Raw genomic sequence first — 18,382 nt, forward strand, 5'->3', positions numbered from 1 at the left:
TGACCCTGTCCCTCCTCAGAAGTACTTCCTTCTGATTACCCCTTTCCCAATCTGCCCTTCTCTCTATCATCCCCTGCTCTCTTGTCCCCTTCCTCCCCTATTTTCCTGTAGGTAAGACAGATTTCCATACCAATTGAGTGTGTATGTTATTCCCTCCTTAAGCCAAATCCTATGAGAATAAGATTCCCTCATTTCCTCTCACCTTCCCTGTTTCCCCTCCACTGTAAGAACCTTTTCTTGTCTGTTTTGTGCAAGATAATGTACCCCATTCTACCTCTCCCTTTCTCCTAGTATAATCCTCTCTCACCCTTATTTATTTCTCCATTCCCTTCACCTTCAATCTCACCCTGTGCCTCTATCTATCTATCTATCTATCTATACATACATATAATTTTTCCCCTCCTACCCTAATACTGACAAAGGTCTCATGAGTTATAAATATCATCTTTCCATGCAGGAATGTAAACAGTTCAGCCTTAATAAGTCTCTTATGATTTCTCTTTCCTGTTTACCTCTTCATGTTCCACTTGAGTCTTATTTGAAAGTCAAATTTTCTATTCAGCTCTGGTCTTTTCATCAAGAATGCTTGAAAGTCCTCTATTTCACTGAATGACCATTTTTTCCCCTGAAGGATTATACTCAGTTTTGCTGGGTAGGTGATTCTTGGTTGTAATCCTATCTCCTTTGCCCTCCAGAATATTATATTCCATGCCCTGGTCCCTTAATGTAGAAGCTGCTAAATCTTGTGTTATCCTGATTGTGTTCCACATACTTGAATTGTTTCTTTCTGGCTGCTTGCAATATTTTCTCCTTGACCTGGGAACTCTGGAATTTGGCTACAATATTCCTAGGAGTTTTCCTTTGGGGATCTCTTTCAGGGGGATCGGTGGATTCTTTCAATTTCTATTTTGCCCTCTGGTTCTAAAATATCAGGGCAGTTTTCCTTGATAATTTCTTGAAAGATGATGTCTAGGCTCTTTTTTTTATCATGGCTTTCAGATAGTCCAATAATTTTTAAATTCTCTCTCCTGATCTATTTTCCAGGTCAGTTGTTTTTCCAATGAGATATTTCACATTGTTTTCTAATTTTTCATTCTTTTGGATTTGTTCTACTGTGTCATGATTTCTCATAAAGTCACTATCTTCCAATTGCTCTATTCTAATTTTTAAGGAAGTATTTTCTTCAGTAAGCTTTTGGACTTCCTTTCCATTTGGCCAATTTTGCTTTTTAGGGCATTCTTCCTCATTGGCTTTTTGGACCTCTTTTGCCATTTGGGTTAGGCTATTTTTTAAGGTGTTATTTTCTTCAGTATTTTTTGGGTCTCCTTTAGCAAGCTGTTGACTTGTTTTTCATGATTTTATTGCATCACTTTCATTTCTCTTCCCAATTTTTCCTCTACTTCTCTTATTTGCTTCTCAAAATCCCTTTTGAGCTCTTCCAAGGCCTGGGACAGATTCGTATTTTTCTTGGAGGCTTTGGATGTGGGAGCTTTGACTTTATTGTCTTCTTCTGGTTGTGTGTTTTCATCTTCTTTGTTACCAAATATAGTCTGACTCTTTGCGAGGTTTGTAGAACGCTGATTCTTCATTGTCTGCTATGGACCTTTTGGTGGTTCCAGAAGAAGTTTTACTGACTTTTCCTGAAGAACTTCCATTTGTTCCTGTACTTTTTTTTTTTAGGCAATTGAGGTTAAGTGACTTGCTCAGGGTCACACAGCTACTAAGTTTCAAGTGTCTGAGGCAGAATTTGAACTCAGGTCCTTGTGACTCCAAGGCCAGAGCTCTATGTACTGAGCCACCTACCTGCCCCTCACATTCTCTTTATTACCATTAAGCACAATGACATCATCTTGGAAAAGGACAGCGCACTTATTACAAACTTCAGCTTTAATTTTTTTTCATGGCTTGTTCAGAAAATACACAACCGTAGCGGCCAAAGAAACAAAACCTGTACCGACCATTCATCTCCAAGCCTACAATAGGACACATAAATTGGGCATGCTGGAGGTCATCATATTTATCACTTTTTGTATTTCCTTTATCACCACTCCAGGCTGGATTATCTGAGAACTTTAGCTCTGTCATTCTTGATGATCTTAATGTGAGCTGCTGCCTGCCCAAGGGCTTTGTCGTTGGATTTGTCCAGTGACTGAATATTTGTTATAGAGTCTCCTAAGTTCACAAAGCTACTGTTGGCCTTCTTAGTATATTTCTTGGCTTAAAGTACAGTAGTTGCATCAGGCCATTAGTTCAGCACTTCAGTCAACTTTCTCCATCTTCCTCGCCTTCTTCACCAGCTCCTGCTTCTTGGGAATCGTGGCCCCATCTCAACCTATCTTTCCTCACCTCATTCCAACCGACCTGTTGTCTCTAGAATCAACACTCAAAACGTCTGGTGCCCCGAGATGAGGCTAAGGACTCCCGTTGCTATGACAACATAGGTTGGAGGCTAGAGCGCAATTGGATGGTGAGAGACTTGAGTCTGTGGTTCCTATGGAGACCGTTGCTAGGAAGCCACGCCTTCCACCGCTGGGTGGCTAGGGGTGAGCTAATCATTGTTAATAGGGTGTTTCAAAATCTCCAGTACTGGAAGAGGTGGGGATGGGGAGGAGATGGGAATGGGGAGGACGGCTCAGGGCTGGGGAGGGGGCCTAAGGGGATAGAGGAGTGGGCAGAGGAGATGCGATGGAGGCCTCTTGAGGAGAATTAAGGAGCCGCTCCTCCTCCTCCTCCCCAGAGAAGGCAGGGTCTCCCGTGAACGTGATGATGAAGGAGGTATGGGGCTCCAATGCCCTGGTGGAGGGACAACCCCCCAAGGACAATGGTAACAGTGAGGTCACTGGCTACTTTGTCCAGGAGGCTGACAAGAAGACTATGGAGCGATTCACTGTTTATGAACACAATCCGCCCACCCGGTGCATGGGGTCTGACCTCATCATCGGCAATGAATACTATTTACGAGTGTTTAGTGAAAACATCTGTGGGCTGAGTGACTCCCCTGGTGTGTCCAAGAACACAGCCAAAATCCTCAAAACAGGCATCACCTTCAAACCTCTGGAGTTTCAGGTACATGACTTCCGCTCGGCCCCCAAGTTCTTGACCCTACTGCTGGACCGGGTTGTGGTGGCAGGATACTCAGCCGCCCTCTTCTGTGCTGTTCGGCGGTATCCCAAGCCGAAGGTGGTCTGGATGAAGACCAAAATGGAGATTCATGAAGACCTCAAGTTCGTAATGACCAACCAGCTGAAGGATCCCAACCCTCAGCATTCGCTGTCCAAGTCCCTTCGATGAGGGCACCTACTCCTGCTGAGCGGTCAACGAGCTGGGCGAGGCACTGGCCGAATGCAAGTTGGAGGTCCAAGTGCCACAGTAATCCTTCCTGCGGGCAGCCAGTGCCCCTCCTGCCCCGCTCAGTTTTTGCCAAGACCCTGAAGAACCTTCCCCTGGACCCTACTTCATGGCGACCCCTCTCCCTCCAACTGATTATGTCAGACATGAGACTTGACTCTGAAAAAAAAAATCTTCAATACTCCTTTGCCCCGTGAAGATAAGAGTGAAGAGGTTTATCTGATGTCTCACCCATCATCATTTCTTCTCATGCATCCCAATTTTGAGAAATAGCAAGTTCCACCCCTTTCTTCCCTTTCAACATTAGTATATTCTTCCTTTTATCTTTCCCTCTCTTGGTCTCTTTCTCTGAAGAGAGTGAATTTTCCTTTGTTTTTAACTCCTTAGTGCCTTTCAAAGATAAGATTCTGAAGGGACACTAGTATCTCCTCCCCGAATTAGAATGTTAACACAACATCCTACAGCTTCTTCCCATTGTTCCAATAAATTTACCTTTTTAGACTTCTTTGGACTGGTGTTTGTACTTCAAAGTTTCTACTCAGCTCTGATCTTTTCATCAGAAATGCTTAAATGAAGTCATTTGTTCAGTCCTGTCTGATTTTTCCCAACCCCATTTGGCAAGGACACTGGAATGGTTCCAAGGGTGGGGAACCTGTGGCCTCCAGGCCACATGTGGCCCCCTAGGCCCTCAAGTGCAGCCCTTTGACAGGATCCAAACTTCACAGACAAATCCCCTTAATAAAAGGATTTGTTCTGTAAAACTTGGACTCAGTTAAAAAGCCGCACCTCGAGGCTGATAGTTCCCCACCTCTATAGCCATTTCCTTCTCATTTTACACATGAGGAAACTGAGGCAAACAGAGTTAAGTGACTAGTCCAGGCTCACACAACTAGTAAGCATCTGAGGCTGAATTTGAACTCAGAAAGAGGAGTCTTCCAAAACCCAGACCTGGGGCTCTATCCATTTCATGACCTAGCTACCTTGGGCAATTAAAGATCCATTTTCTTCCTTTTAGGAAGGGTAAGTTATGCTTGGTTATAAGCAAGTTGGAATATTTTACTTCTCTCATTTATCACAGAGGCTGTTCTTCTGTGATCCTGACTGGTTTCTTTATACTTCAACTGTTAACTCCAAATTGACTTTGTCCAATAATGTGTCTCATTCTGCATCTTGAGCCCAGAATCTCTCCATCAGGAGGTAGGCAGCATTCTTCACCATCAGTCCTCTGGAATCATGGTTGAGCATTGCATTGATCAAAGTTATTTAGTTTTTCAAAATTGTTTGTTTTTAAAATATAGATTAGTATAGATTCTTGTGGATCTTACTGCATGAATTCTATATTACTTCATACAAGCCTTCCCAGGTTTTTCTCAAACTATCTTTCTTCCTTTATTGGAGCCCAATAATATTCCTATACCTTAATTTATTCAGCCATGTCCCAACTGGCAGACACTCCCTTAGCTTCCAGTTCTGTGTCACTACAAAAAGAGCTCCTACAAATATTCTTTAAACTTATAGATTCCTTTCCTCTTTCTTTGATATCTTTGGGTATAGGCCTACTAATGGTATCACTGGTGAAAATGGCAGGCACACTTTAGTAATGTCAGTGGCAACTTTATTTACATCGGTTGTTGTCACTGTGTGTATCATTTCTGCTCGCTTTCTCATGTCATACAAGTCTTATATTTCTTTGAGTTCTTAGCATTTATAATTCTTTGAGGGATTTGTATTACCTTTATGCCATAATTTCTTTAGTTATTTCCAATTTGTTAAGTATTCTGAGCACAAATCATTAATGATGATATGCCACTTTCTATTTACAACTTTCATACATCTTTTGATTGGTATTTGGGTCACTGGTAATTTTGATCATAGTATTCTGTGATTCATAGTCATATAGCAAAACTGTGAGGATATTGGCATTTTTTTAAAATGGGCTTTTGCATCATAGAGTGCTGTGGAATCTTTGAAAGTATGGTACAATTTTCCAAATGTGTCCCGATCTATGGGCACAGTGGATAGAATGCTGGACCTGACTCCTGACTCCTCTTCCTGAGTTCAAATCTGGCCTCAGACACTTACCAGCTGTGTGACCCTGGGCAAGTCATTTACCCCTTATTTTCTTCATCTGTAAAATGAGCTCGAGAAGAAAATGGCAAACCACTGCAGTGTCTTTGCCAAGAAAACCCCAAGTGGAGTCATGAAGAATTGGACATGACTGAAAAACGACTGAACAACATGCCTCTTTATAAAATTATGGGCTAACTTAATGAGCCACCTATATAGCTACATGTTATAAGCTAAACAAAAGTCATTCCTCATCCATTTGGTTTTTCATGGCTGTGGAAATTTGATCAGGGAAACTGGGCATCCAACATCTCAGAAACAGGACAGAGCAGAGTTGTTGAAAGAAAATTCTGATTTTCCCATCATTCTATAAGAAAGTAGTGGGGTGGGGCAGCTAGGTGGCACAGTGGGTAGAGCACCGGCCCCAAAGTCGGGAGGACCTGAGTTCAAATATGGCCTCAGACACATAATACTTACTAGCTGTGTAACCCTGGGCAAGTCACTTAACCCTGATTGCCTAGCCCCCCCCAAAAAAAAGAAAGTAGTGGGGAGTGACTGCAACAATGGTGGCACTGGGGGCCTGGGCCTCAGGTCTAGGTTTGAACAACTGCTCTTCAGGCATTAGTTAGAGCCTCCTTTCATGAAACAGATTATCAGAAGATAATTGCGTAACATATGCTCTGGCACTATCCTCTCAATCTCTAATTGTCCTGTCTGGCATGCTGGGTCCCCAGAGGGTAGCTATTATGTACAGCCTTTCAGGATTCTAGAATTAACCCTAAGGACAGTAGAGGTGGTTTTCTAATGTGATAATTCATGTATCCCCACTGGGGTGATTGTTCCTGTGATTCTTGTTGATATCAATTAGTCAGCTAGATTTAAGATGGTGTAGTAAGAAAAGCTGATGAAAAACATACCCCCAAAAGTCTGTCACACACTCTCACAGCTACATACTGAGTCCAGAGGAAAGTGGGCTCAAATATAGAGAGAGCACATGTTGCAAAGAGTTAATTCATAGCTCCTGATTGCTGGAAGTCCTTTCTTCCTCCCCTTATGCATGGTCTTTCCAAAATAATTTTGAAAAATTTCAGTCTTAACATCTCCCAAAACCCTGTATGTACAGCATAACAAAAAAATAGTATAAGAAACCATAAATCTCTATTTCATATGACTTTAATGTTTGTTATGATATAATGTAGCATCATATCATAACATTTCCACGGATTACTTTCAAAGACACTGTTGTCTGTGCTTCCTTTTGATTTCTGCTGTGCACTTTAAAAAATGGGATCCTGGCTTGACTTCCACTCCCAAAGGCTACCCCCCTCCTACCCTGATCTTTGAGGTTCTGACAGAATATTATTAGGGACCTTAGATTCCTTGGACCTAGGCTGTCCCAGACTGAGTGTTTTGCTGCTGTTACCACACTGATCATTGTCAGTTGGCTGCCCCCGAAGCTTTCAAGGTTCCCAGCCAAGGCCTTTCAAAATTCTGTGAGGCTTTCTCAAGGGATTCTCTGCTCTTGCTGCTGCTAGACACAGTCTTTTTTTTTTAATAATAGTTTTTTTATTAATTTATTTTGATTCATCAGCAATCATTTTCATAAACTTCTGAATTTAAAATTTTTCTCCCTCTCCAAGACTGCATGCAATCTGATTTAGGCTATACATATACACTTCTATTAAATATTTTTTTTTTAGGCAATTGGGATAAAGTAACTTGCCCAGGGTCACACAGCTAGTAAGTGTCAAGTGTTTGGTCTGAGGCCACATTTGAACTCAGGTCCTCCTGACTTCAGGGCTGGTGCTCTATCCACTGCGCCACCTAGCTGCCCCTGATAATGGTAAGCTTCAGTGGTCTCTTGGTCTCTTCTAAGAGGCTTGGTCACTAAAGCAGGAGAGTTGTGATTTACTCGTCGGACTTTAAAAAAGATTGACCCTTTCCTCTAGCTCTCTTCCTTTGACTGTCTATGGCATCAAATCATTCTGGGACTTCCATGAGGCATGAAGGCATGAACATTGCTCTTGTATGGCAATTGGAGCAGGGACTTAATGAGGCAAGCTTGAGCCTGGGTTTCTGGCTGTCTTTTCTGATTTATGTTTCTTTGCTCAGCTGTAGATGATTACACAGTTTTCAGCAAGATGGAAGTGTGAAGGTTTTAGGGGCAGCCTCATGAGTTTGAGAGGTTAGGAGATGCTAGCTGATCAGTTGATGCTAGCTGTGCTGTGGGGAGGTGTTTGTACTGCATCTATAACAGCAGTTATGAAGCTGACCACCAACAGGAGGAGGGACCTAAGCCTGACATCCAAGGAAATAGGGACCATGGGGGAATTATTTGTACAGGGTAGCATCCAGATGAAGTATAAAAATAAATACCCATTCATCAGCTTTGCAAATTGCTTTAGGTTTTGACAGTTTTAAGTTTTAACCTCCCTGGAGAGTATAGTACTTTTAAATTACTACCACTTGAGGTTTTCTATCAATGCACACTTGCAGGTCTTGGGTGTGTTAAACATGCCTTTTATTTCAAGCAAACAAATAGCTACCTTATACTTGATCTGCGTTGTACATTGACTTCATTTCTACTTGCCTTGTACTTTTCCCCAGGATTCTGGGGTAGGGATATAAAGCTCCAGAGAGTGTGAGAAAAAAGAGCCTGACCTTTCTTTTGGGTGGCATTATTCTCTCAGGAGTGAACGTGGTCTTCATCTACTGGTTCATAGCTGAGAGGGTCCCCTAATTAGAGAGCTTTAGGACCTCAGCCTCCTGGGCCCATGTAACTGAAAGGATTATGGACTGAGCAGTAATTTCAATTTAGGTTCAGATCTCAAAATATGACACATACTCAGTGTAAACTTAACAAATTATCACATTTATTTTACAATGATTAATAATGACTAAGGCAAAACATACACATAAAAATGAGAATTACATTCAATATAATAAGTAATAATCAAAATAAAGAAAAGGGGGAATAAGAAAAGAAAGGATACACACTCACTGACCAGGCGAGCTCATACCTACTAGACCGGGGAGACTGAAGAATGGCTGAGGCCTGGTCAGGGAGGCAGTGGAGCAGCATCCTGCTCCAACCCAACAGAAGCTGTGCACACGCTCCACTTCTGACTAACAGAAATTCGATGTCCCTATCTCTGACATCAAAGTACTCAAAAAATCCCCTTCCAAATGACCCCTTTTATGTCTATGTAAACCAGGGAAAAACAATCTTGATATTTTGTTTTATGTATGTATCCTTGGTGAGCTCTTGTCCAGGACATGCACACATCTTTAACAAAGGTTGGGGCTTGATCAGAGCCCCAAATACCTGTTTGTTGTGTAAGTCTCCAAGGAGTGATCAATTCCTTGGACAGTTACACACCTTTCTCAAGAAAAATGTTCCTTGAGATGAATTGCTTTCCCAGGTAACATAGTTTGTTTGTTACTTAATGTTCCAGTCTCCTTGGTACACGGTCATGCATGGTAACTACAATTTATCTTTATGTCAGGTCATGAGGTGGTTACACAGGGGGCTGGGGAGGATCTCCTCAATTTCCCCTACAGCCCAATAGTAGTGGCAATTGTCACTGCCAAGGAAATTTTTATGATCTTAAAATATGCATGGAGATACCTAATTGGAGGAGAGTCTGAGTCAAATGCTTTTAGTTAATCCTGTGACTGTCAAGATATGGTCTTCAGTAGACAAAGTTCTGTGAAAACTTGCCTGTTTCCATTTCATGTTCACCCTCAATACATCTACAAAGCAGTCTTACGCATATATTTTTAAAAATAGGCAAGTGTATTGTTAGTTACTTTCTTTTCTTCCCCCTTTTAGAATTTTTCCCTTATGGAAATATTTTAAAAACGGATCCCCAAGAGCCTTTAAACTCGTGTTGGCTTCCATCTGGATCTTCTCTAAATGTATTTGGAGAGGCTTTTCCTGACTTCATCCTCCTAAGTGATATGTAATGTGGATGAACTGGTCTAGAAGGGCCTTTCTTCAAGCATGCACAGATATTCCCTGCCTGGTTCTTATCTTCATATGGAAACTTGGGGGATCCTACTTTAAGCTAACAATGACCAAAGGGCTCACATTCAGTGATGATGAAGAGTGCTCAGATCAATCGTTGAGCCAGAAGAACTGATGACTCAGGGCACAGCAATGGGAAATGAAGAGTTCCCTAACAGGCCGCTGGCCTGGAACTCAGGAGATAAACAAAAGGGGTAACATAACCCTCTGCTGCTCTTTTTCTTTCCTGGCAGCAAGTGAAACAAGACTGGTTTGAATTGCCTCCTGCAAGGAAGGTAAGGGAGGGACAGTTGGCCTCATTCCCCTACCCAGCCACGGTGGCATTGTGTATATGGCTCTCTCCCTCTTTTGTGTTTCTTTTTTCCTGATCACAGGTGTCCAATTTGAAGTGTCGAGGTGACCTTGACTTCTGAAAAGACAAAAGATCCTGGGAGGCATGAAAGATGGTAGTTTCAGTGTTCCTGGACTGGCAGTGTCTGATAGAAACGGAAGCATCTACATCAGAAGGGGAGAGCAGAGAGCTAGTCACTCTAGTGAAGGTTGCTTTAGAGAGTATGACCCCTTATTTCAGAGAAGTTATCAACAATAGACCGAAGAAAGACCGTTGCTAGGAGCTAAGCTGAACAGCTCACCCAAGGGAAGCTACACCATGGCTACGAAGGGAGAAAGGACTTCTGGCTACTCGGGTTTTGAATTACTCCTTTGCCTTATTTGTATGCCTAAATTTAAGCTCATTTCCCTCACATCGCTGCTTATATTTGAATGAGCTCATTTTATAGGGGGAATGCATTGTACCAACTATTTTGATTATACCATCTTAGTAAACGCCTTTACTAATAAAAGTTAATTGAGTCTATTGGCTGAGATTGTTAATAGGAAGTGTACTGGTCGGGATTCAGGAGCTACAGTATTAGAAGCCCCATATCAAGGGTTACTCCTAGAACCCTTAGTGTAGTTGCAACCCCTCTAGGGACCTGACCCTTAAAAGAAAGTGCAAGTTGGGGAATAGCCCTGGAACGAGTGCTACACTTTTGTATAGCACACAACAGAGGTTACCTGGTATAGAGGATCAAGTACAGACATGGGAGGCAGGAATACCTGGATCCTAGTCCTACCTTTGTCAGGTACTATGTCACTTAACCTCCTTGTCCCCCACAACTCTCTTAAAAACTGAAAGTTTTGGGGCAATTGCTAAGTCTCTAATTTACTCAAAAGGAGTCCTTGTCTATCAGTGAAATCACAGGTCCAATACAAAACACATATATGTACATGTCTATATATATTATTTAGGGAAAGGGTATGACATATCTCTCAACTCATACAACCAGGTCAGCTCCAGGACTAGAAGGGTTCATTTGAGTCAGAGTTCTGTGATTGGGCAAAGGATTTTCCCCCCTTAAACTATGAAGGGATCTTTACCTAGAACAGGAACCTTGAATGTGGTGTTTGTGCGTGGGGTATGTGTGTGCAGGGGGTCATCTAATGCCAGGCAAGTTTAGTTGCCAAAATTGGGAACTTGTACACAACTATCCCAAAGACTACTTTGCCTAGAAGCTTGTTTCCTCAAGTTTTTCTGGGTTCATAAATATTCTTGTTGGTCTGAATATGTTTAAGCTTAATTTTTTTAGAATGAAAAATTTATACCCTGCCACAAATTTTTACTGATTTTACAATATAGAATTTATAACTTCAGGACTCCAATTTATCAGCCAACTTTCCTCATAATCTAAAAGCATAGCTATCCAAACTTCAGGAGGTCGGTGAAATCAGATCGGGATACTGTCACACTTTTCCTGCTCTTGATTGGACACAAATCTATTTTGGTCGTATTTAATTTTTAAAAAGTAGATATTTCTTATCTTACATTTAATTTTTAACAAAAAATAAAAAGGACATGGAATTGTACTGATGGACTATGGTGTGATGCTGTCTGTGTAACAATAAAAAGCTTTTACTTCCTTTTACTTCAAATACATTTATTTTCAACACAGTGGTAAAATTATATTATCATTGATCAATTTTTGCATCAAGACTTACCATACAATCAAGTTAGAATGTATAATCTAGTCTTGTGTTCTTACTGGTGAATAAATGAGAAAGGGCAGGTTATCCATAAAACAGAGGGGCTACAAGATAAATGGAGAAGCAACTTGTCAAAATTTACTTTCATTTATGAGTAGTGGGTTTTTTTGTGGGAGCAAAAAACTAGGAGAAAAAAAATGGTGACTGGGGAACGGCTAAACAAACTGGTATGTGGATACATTGAACACCACTGTGCTGTAAACCATGATGAATGTGAGGAATTAAATTTGAGAAACTTGGGGAGATTTATATGGACTGATGCAGTTAACTAGAAAGCAGACGACGATATACACAGTTAGCACAACAATCCAAATGTAAAGAACAGTAACATGAAGCTGGACATTATGTGATCATAAGTAAGCTTGGCCCTGGAGAAGGGACAAGAAAATGCAAAATCCCCATTTTGTTGAATAGAGGGACTCTGGGTATGGAATGTGGCATGCTGTTGGGCATAGCTGATATTTTGGATTAATATTTCTGAACTGCTTTGCTGGATTAGAGAAAACAGCAAAGTTTGGAAACGAATGTCACATAAAAGCAAAAAGCATCAATAAAACTTGACAAAAATAAAAGGGCTTGGGAGGGTGATGGCAAAAAAAAAAGGATTATTGTGAATTGGAAGATGGAGAGAAGCAAACAGGAAAACTACACTAAAAGGTCCTTTCACTTTTTACATTTTAAAGCAAATACATAACAAACCATGTTGGAGATGGTAGCAATGTCAAAATGTATCGTGACCCTATTTTCTGGCAAGAAGTTGGGTGGTGGTGGTGATGGGAAGCAGAGGCCTATCCTCCACTAAATATCAGAAATGTTATCTTGCTTCCTACTAAAGCCAATTGAGTTTTACTTAAGAAATATGCATATATTCTTTTTTCCAAATGACACTCTCCCACCACCCCTTGATCAAAAAGTTCCTCGGTAAAAACTTTCTAGGATAATGGGAATATGGATTGATAAAATACCACTTCCTAAATTATTAGGTTTTGCTTGTTCCACTGTGATCCCGGATGAAGTCATCTATTCTTTCACCTGGAAGGCTTTAATATTCATAAAAGGAGATCCATTTTGCCTCTAACAAAATATAAAATTACTCCTAGGTGAAGAAATAGCTCTGGTAATTAAATACAAAAGGCAAAGACTATAGTTTGTTGAGTGTGTGTACAAAGGAACTTCCCCTTTTTTTTTTTCTGGAGGCAATCAGGGTTAAGTGACTTGCCCAGGGTTACAGAGCTAATAAGTGTCTGAGATAACATTTGAACTCAGGTCCTCCCAGCTGCCCCACCAATGCTCTATCCACTTCACCACCTAGCTGCCCCCTCCCCTCTTTCCCTTTTGATTTCAATAACTAAAACAGTAAACATTTCTAAACACTAAAATTTCTGATTATATTTAACACTTTGAGGAGTATACAATTCAAGCCAGATTTAACAGAAAATGTCAATTTGTTAAAACACTTCATTTTCTCAATACATAGTAAAATCACAGAAATACAAAACAAATTCACAGTATGATATATCTGAGTACAACTTACAGAAAATATATGGACTGATTTCCTATGAAAATGAACCATCTTATCAAATATTCTTCAGAAACATTCAACCACAATGAGCTTTCCCAAATGATGTCTTTCCAATGTAAAAGGTAGTCAAGCATTCTAATTCTGTTGTACAATTAGCTTTTCCTAATGATGCCCTTCCAGTGTAAAATGCATTCAAGATGCACATTCTAGTTGTTGTTTTTCTGTCTGTAGGCATAAAGGGTGTCATTTTTTCAGTAACTTTACCTAAAATAATTTAAAAGTTAATATGCAACAAATTGTCCACTCATGGCTTCTGGGCAGGTGCATCACAGTAAGGATTATTCTCTGTAAGAAGGTCTTTCCTAGGAACTAACTTCAAAGTGTTGTGATCTGTGTGAATGCCCTGTATAACAGATTTTCTGAGTATTAATTCAACGTCAGAACCTATCTTGATCAACTTTTCTATTTCCTCTGGTGAAGTCACACTTATATTCTTTTTGAATTCTTCATTTATCTTTTTTCTTGCTGCTTCTAAGGCTCTGCTATCGTTTTTAAAAACTTGCTGTCTAGTCCTGTGCAAGGTTTTAAAAAGCCGTAACACCTTGGCGGAGTCAGCCATCTCTGCAGTTTAGTCCTTTGGCTTCAGCCGGACTCCCAGAGCCAATCACCTCCTCACTTCAGCCTGCTCCGAGTCTTCGTGGAGGAGCTTTCCCCAGACCCCACTGTTAATCAGTTTATGTCCGTTTTCTTAGCCCGGTCACATTCCTTAGAAGAGAAAAGGAAAAAGGGGAAGAAAGGGAAGGGAGAGGGAGAAAGAGAGGAAGAGGGAGGGGAGAAAGGAGGGAGAGTAAGGTGAGGGAAGATGGGAGATGAAATTGACATTATCTAGTTATATATATAGTATTAACTTATACTACATTTCACGAAGATACAATATAGTACAAACTTAACATACTCAAGTACAGTATTCCCAAAAGACAGGAATCTCTCGTTGATCAGCTCACCCCTACCCCGATCTTACTTTTGTGTTAGCTTCACTTGTCTCAGAGCCCAACTGTGCATTTACATGCTTGGCTCAAATCAGCTGCTGTATTTTACCAGCATTACCCAAATCATAAAAAATACACAGTTAGGTGTTAAATATCGTAGAGCGAGCTGACACAGGGGCGCAGGACGGGGTGACTTTTCCCCCGTCCCCCCCTAGATAACCACCACTGGGTGGACTGGAGCTCAAGGGACAAACCTTAGGGGAGGAGGGGGAGAAATGAGCCGCGCTTGGCTCCCTCCCAGCAGCAACTGTCCCCTCGCCTGGGGGTTCTCCCCCCCCCAGCCCCTCACCCCCCGCAGCGCCTGGCCTGGTCCCCACCTCCCTTCTGCTCCCCAGTCTGGCTTCAACCATTCCCGCTCTGGGCAGCAGCAGAGGCCTGCGAGCCCCGTCCGAGCTCGTGGCTTAGCTTGGCTGGGCAGGAGAGAAGACACTGGGCAGGCCACACGTCCTCCCGCCCAGCCTCGGCCAAGTTTCTGCCCAGGAGGAAGGCCCTTCAAGGTTAAAAGCCCCTCCCCGGAAGCCAAGGGAATTCTGGGTACTAGCCTTGTGCCAGCTTCCGCCCTCTCTGCCCTGCTTGGGTCGTCGTGGGCGGGGTCTACGACTACGTTCGCGTCTCCCCACCTTTTTAAATCGCTAGCATGAATTTCCTCCGTGGTTTTCTTGGACGATGATAACAAAAATAGCTAGCATTTATCTATTGCTTTATCAATATTACCATATTTAATTACAGATGCCGCCAATCTACAAGCATTTATAAAGCGCCTACTATGTGAAGGCAGCTAGGTGGCGCAGCGGACAGAGCATTGGAGAAAGGAAGACTTACTTACTGAGTTCAAATCTGGCCTGGGACACTAACTAGCTGTCACTCAACCAGTGATTCTAACATGGTTTCTATAAGAAAATTTGTTGTTTCAAACGTCTGAATTACAAAATAACTTGGTATACAATATGTCTGTAAAGTGGGGGCTCCCTATGACCTTCATTTTTCATCATCTCCTCCATTCTGTCTGATCTCCCAACTGACCCATCCTGCCCTAAGGTATATAATATGCTTATCTCTCTACCCCTTCTTCAAGGCTCAGCTGAAATTTTATCTCCATGGTGTACGCACTGTGGTATATTGGAAGCATCATTGTTTCTGGAGCCAGAGGATGTGCGTTCAACTCTTACTTGTGCTGCTTACTGAATGTGACCTGAAGTAAGCCTCTTAACCTCATTAGGAGTTAAACTAGCTAGACGTTCTCTGAGGTCCTTTCTAGCTCTATGAATTATAACCCGAGTTGTTGTTCAGTCGTTTCAGTCACATCTACCTCTTTGTGACATATAGGGTTTTCCTGGCAAAGAATGGCAGTGGTTTGCCATGTCCTTGTCCAGCTCATTTTACACATGAGGAACTGAGGCAAAGTGTTAAGCCCAGGGTCACACAGTAAGCGTCTGAGGCCAGATTTGAATTCAGATCCTCCTGACTCCAGGGCTGGCACTCTATCTACCGTACCACCTAGCTGTTCCTAGAATCCACATTAATCTTCCCTATATCTTCTTTTTAAAAAGTTCAATTACCGAAATTTATTTTCTCTCCTTTCCTTCTCCTTATTAAAAAATAACAGAAAAACAAAATCCTTGTACCAACTACGCAGAGTCAAGCAAAACATATTCCTGCACTGGTAATGTTAAAAAATGTGGGACTTGTTCTGTATCTTGGGTTTTGTCAGCCATCAGTCAAAAGACCTAAAAAAAATAGATGAAAATGAAAGATATCTCATAGCAAAAACAACTGATGTGGAAAACAAAGAAAGGAGAGAAAAAATTTTAGAATCATTGGACTATATGAAATTCATGACCAAAACAAGAACCTAGACATCTTATTGCAAGAAATCTTAAAAGAAAACTGCCCAGATCTCTTAGGACGAGAAGGAAAAGTGGAAATAGAAAGATTCTACTGGTCACCTCTCTTTTTGTTTTGTTTTTTTAGGCAGTTGGGGTTAAGTGACTTGCCCAGGGTCACACAGCTAATAAATGTCAAATGTTTGGTCTGAGGCCATATTTGAACTCAGGTCCTTCTGATTTCAGGGTTGGTGCTCTATCCACTGCACCACCTAGCTACCCCTCTGCTGGTCACCTCTTGAAAGAAACCCCCAGATTAAAACTTCCAGGAGCATTACAGCGAAAATCCATAGCTTCCAGGTCGAAGAAAAAATACTACAAGCAACTAGAAAGAAAGAATTCAAGTTTCCAGGAGCCACAGTCAAGATTACACACAATTTAGCAGGCACGACAGTAAAGGGGGAAGGAAAATTATTTACATAGTGCTTTCTCTGTACCAGAGACTGCACTAAGGCCTTTTAAAGTATCTCATTTGAACCTCACCAACATCTCTGTGAAGTAGGTGCTATTATTATCTCCATTTTACAGAAGTAGGTTTTATTAGTATTTCCATTTTACAGTTGAGGAAACTGGGACAAACAGAAGTTGAGTGAATTTCCCAGAGTCACACAACTAGTAAGTGTCTGAGGCCTGATTAAAGCTCAAGTCTTCCAGACTCCAGGCCCAGAGCTCTATCTACTGTGTCATCAATTACCTCACTGCCACTCTAAAGGATCAGAGAGCTTGACTATGATATTTCATGTTTTTAAAAAAAAATTTAAGCAATTGGGGTTAAGTGATTTGCCTAGGGTCACACAGCTAGTAAGTGTCTAGGTCTGAGGCTGGATTTGAACTCAGGTCCTCCTGACTTCAGGACCAGTGCTCTATCCACTGCACCACCTAGCTGCCCCTTGACTATGGTATTTCAGAAGGCAAATGATAGAGGCTCACAGCTAGTATGACTTACTTTGCAAAACTGATCCTACAGGGGATTCCTGAGAGGAAATATAGTCAGTCTCACTCCAGGAGAGTAAAGCCAGTGTGCACTTTCTATATGTCAAATAGTAGAAATCTCCTTTACAAAGTGTTAGGTAGGGGGCAGCTAGGTGGCGAAGTGGATAGAGCACTGGCCCTGGAGGCAGGAGGACCTGAGTTCAAATTTGGCCTCAGACCAAACACTTGACACTTACTAGCTGTGTGACCCTGGGCAAGTCACTTAACCCCTATTGCCTTACCAAAAAGCAAAAAAAAAAAAACCCAAAAAACCCCCAAAGTGTTAGGTAGGCTGGGTAAAGGGAAGATCCATAGATTCAAAATTAGCTTTGAAAATCCCTTAAATTAGCCACCAAAAACAGTACACTATCTTTAAATCCTAAGGACCACATGACTTTTCCATCTAATTTGCCATTGAACCCTTCCATATGTGTTGTCTCTCTTACTAGAATGTGAGCTCCTTTAGGACAGGGCTTATCTGACTTTTCTATTGTATTTACAATGCTTGGCATAGTGCTTTTCATGTGTTGTTATTTAGTCATTCACTTGTGTCCAACTCTTTGTGACTCCATGAATCATAGCACAGTAGGCCCTTATATCCTATACTATCTCCTGGTCTGTCCAAGTTCATGTCCATTGTTTCCATGACACTATCTATCCATCTTATTCTTTGCCATCTCCTTTTCCTTTTGCCTTCAAACTTTCCCATCATCTGGATCTTTTCCAATGACTCCCATCTTCTCACTGTGTGGCCAAAGTATTTAAGTTTCAGCTTCAGTATCTGACCTTCCAAAGAATGACCTGAATTAATTTCTTTAAGTATTGACTGATTGATCTCCTTACTGTCCAAGGGACTCTCAAAAGTTTTCTCCAACACCACAATAAGAAAGTGTCAGTTCTGTGGCACTCACTATTCTTTGTAGTCCAACTCTCACAGCCATACATTGCCACTGGAAAAACCATAGCTTTGACCATGTGGACCTTTTTTGGCAAAGTGATGTCTTCGCTGTTTTTAGTATGCTATCCAGATTTGCCATAGTTTTCCTTCCAAGGGGCAAGAGTCTTTTAATTTCATGGCTGCAGTTTCCATCTGCAGTGATCTTTGAGCCCGAGAATATAAAATCTGACACTGCTTCCATTCCTTCTCCCTCTATTTGCCAGGATGTGATGGGAGTAGTTGCCAAGATCTTAGGGGTGTTTTTTTTTTAATGATAAGCTTCAAGCCAGCTTTTACACTCTTTTTTTTTCCCACCCTCATCAAGAGGCTTCTTTACTTCTTTATGCCTCTTCACTTTCTGCAATCAGAGCAGTATCATCTGCATATCCAAGATTGTTGTTATTCTCTTGGCAACCTTAACTCCAGCTTTTCATTTATCCAGTCTGGCATTTCACATGATATACTCTGCATATAAGTTAAATAAATAAGGTGACA

At 41.4% G+C, this 18,382-nt stretch overlaps 1 protein-coding gene and 1 pseudogene across 2 annotated transcripts; both read right to left on the reverse strand.

Moving 5' to 3' along the window:
- Nucleotides 1-1,328: 1,328 nt before the first annotated feature.
- LOC110223159 (replication termination factor 2 pseudogene) lies at nt 1,329-2,330 on the reverse strand (annotated as a pseudogene).
- Nucleotides 2,331-12,887: 10,557 nt separating this feature from the next.
- Nucleotides 12,888-14,605, reverse strand: LYRM7 (LYR motif containing 7). 2 transcript variants are annotated; one of them, XM_021008588.2, is made up of 2 exons: nt 14,413-14,605; nt 12,888-13,811 (listed from the first exon to the last, which is right to left on the reverse strand). In XM_021008588.2, the coding sequence occupies exon 2, from the start codon at nt 13,663-13,665 to the stop codon at nt 13,351-13,353; it is 315 nt and encodes a 104-aa protein (XP_020864247.1). In that variant the 5' UTR covers nt 13,666-13,811; nt 14,413-14,605; the 3' UTR covers nt 12,888-13,350. The 2 variants fall into 2 exon arrangements, with proteins under 2 accessions (XP_020864247.1, XP_020864248.1); XM_021008589.2 differs by lacking the exon at nt 14,413-14,605 and adding an exon at nt 14,002-14,356.
- Between the last annotated feature and the right edge of the window lie 3,777 nt (nt 14,606-18,382).

This window comes from Phascolarctos cinereus, unplaced genomic scaffold (genome assembly GCF_003287225.1).
Source record: "Phascolarctos cinereus isolate Bilbo 61053 unplaced genomic scaffold, phaCin_HiC Scaffold_4;HRSCAF=312, whole genome shotgun sequence".
Taxonomy (NCBI): domain Eukaryota; kingdom Metazoa; phylum Chordata; class Mammalia; order Diprotodontia; family Phascolarctidae; genus Phascolarctos; species Phascolarctos cinereus.

Coding starts and splice junctions, on each gene's coding strand:
- LYRM7 (XM_021008588.2), bottom strand. CDS start 13,665: ATGGCTGACTCCGCCAAGGTGTTACGGCTTTTTAAAACCTTGCACAGG.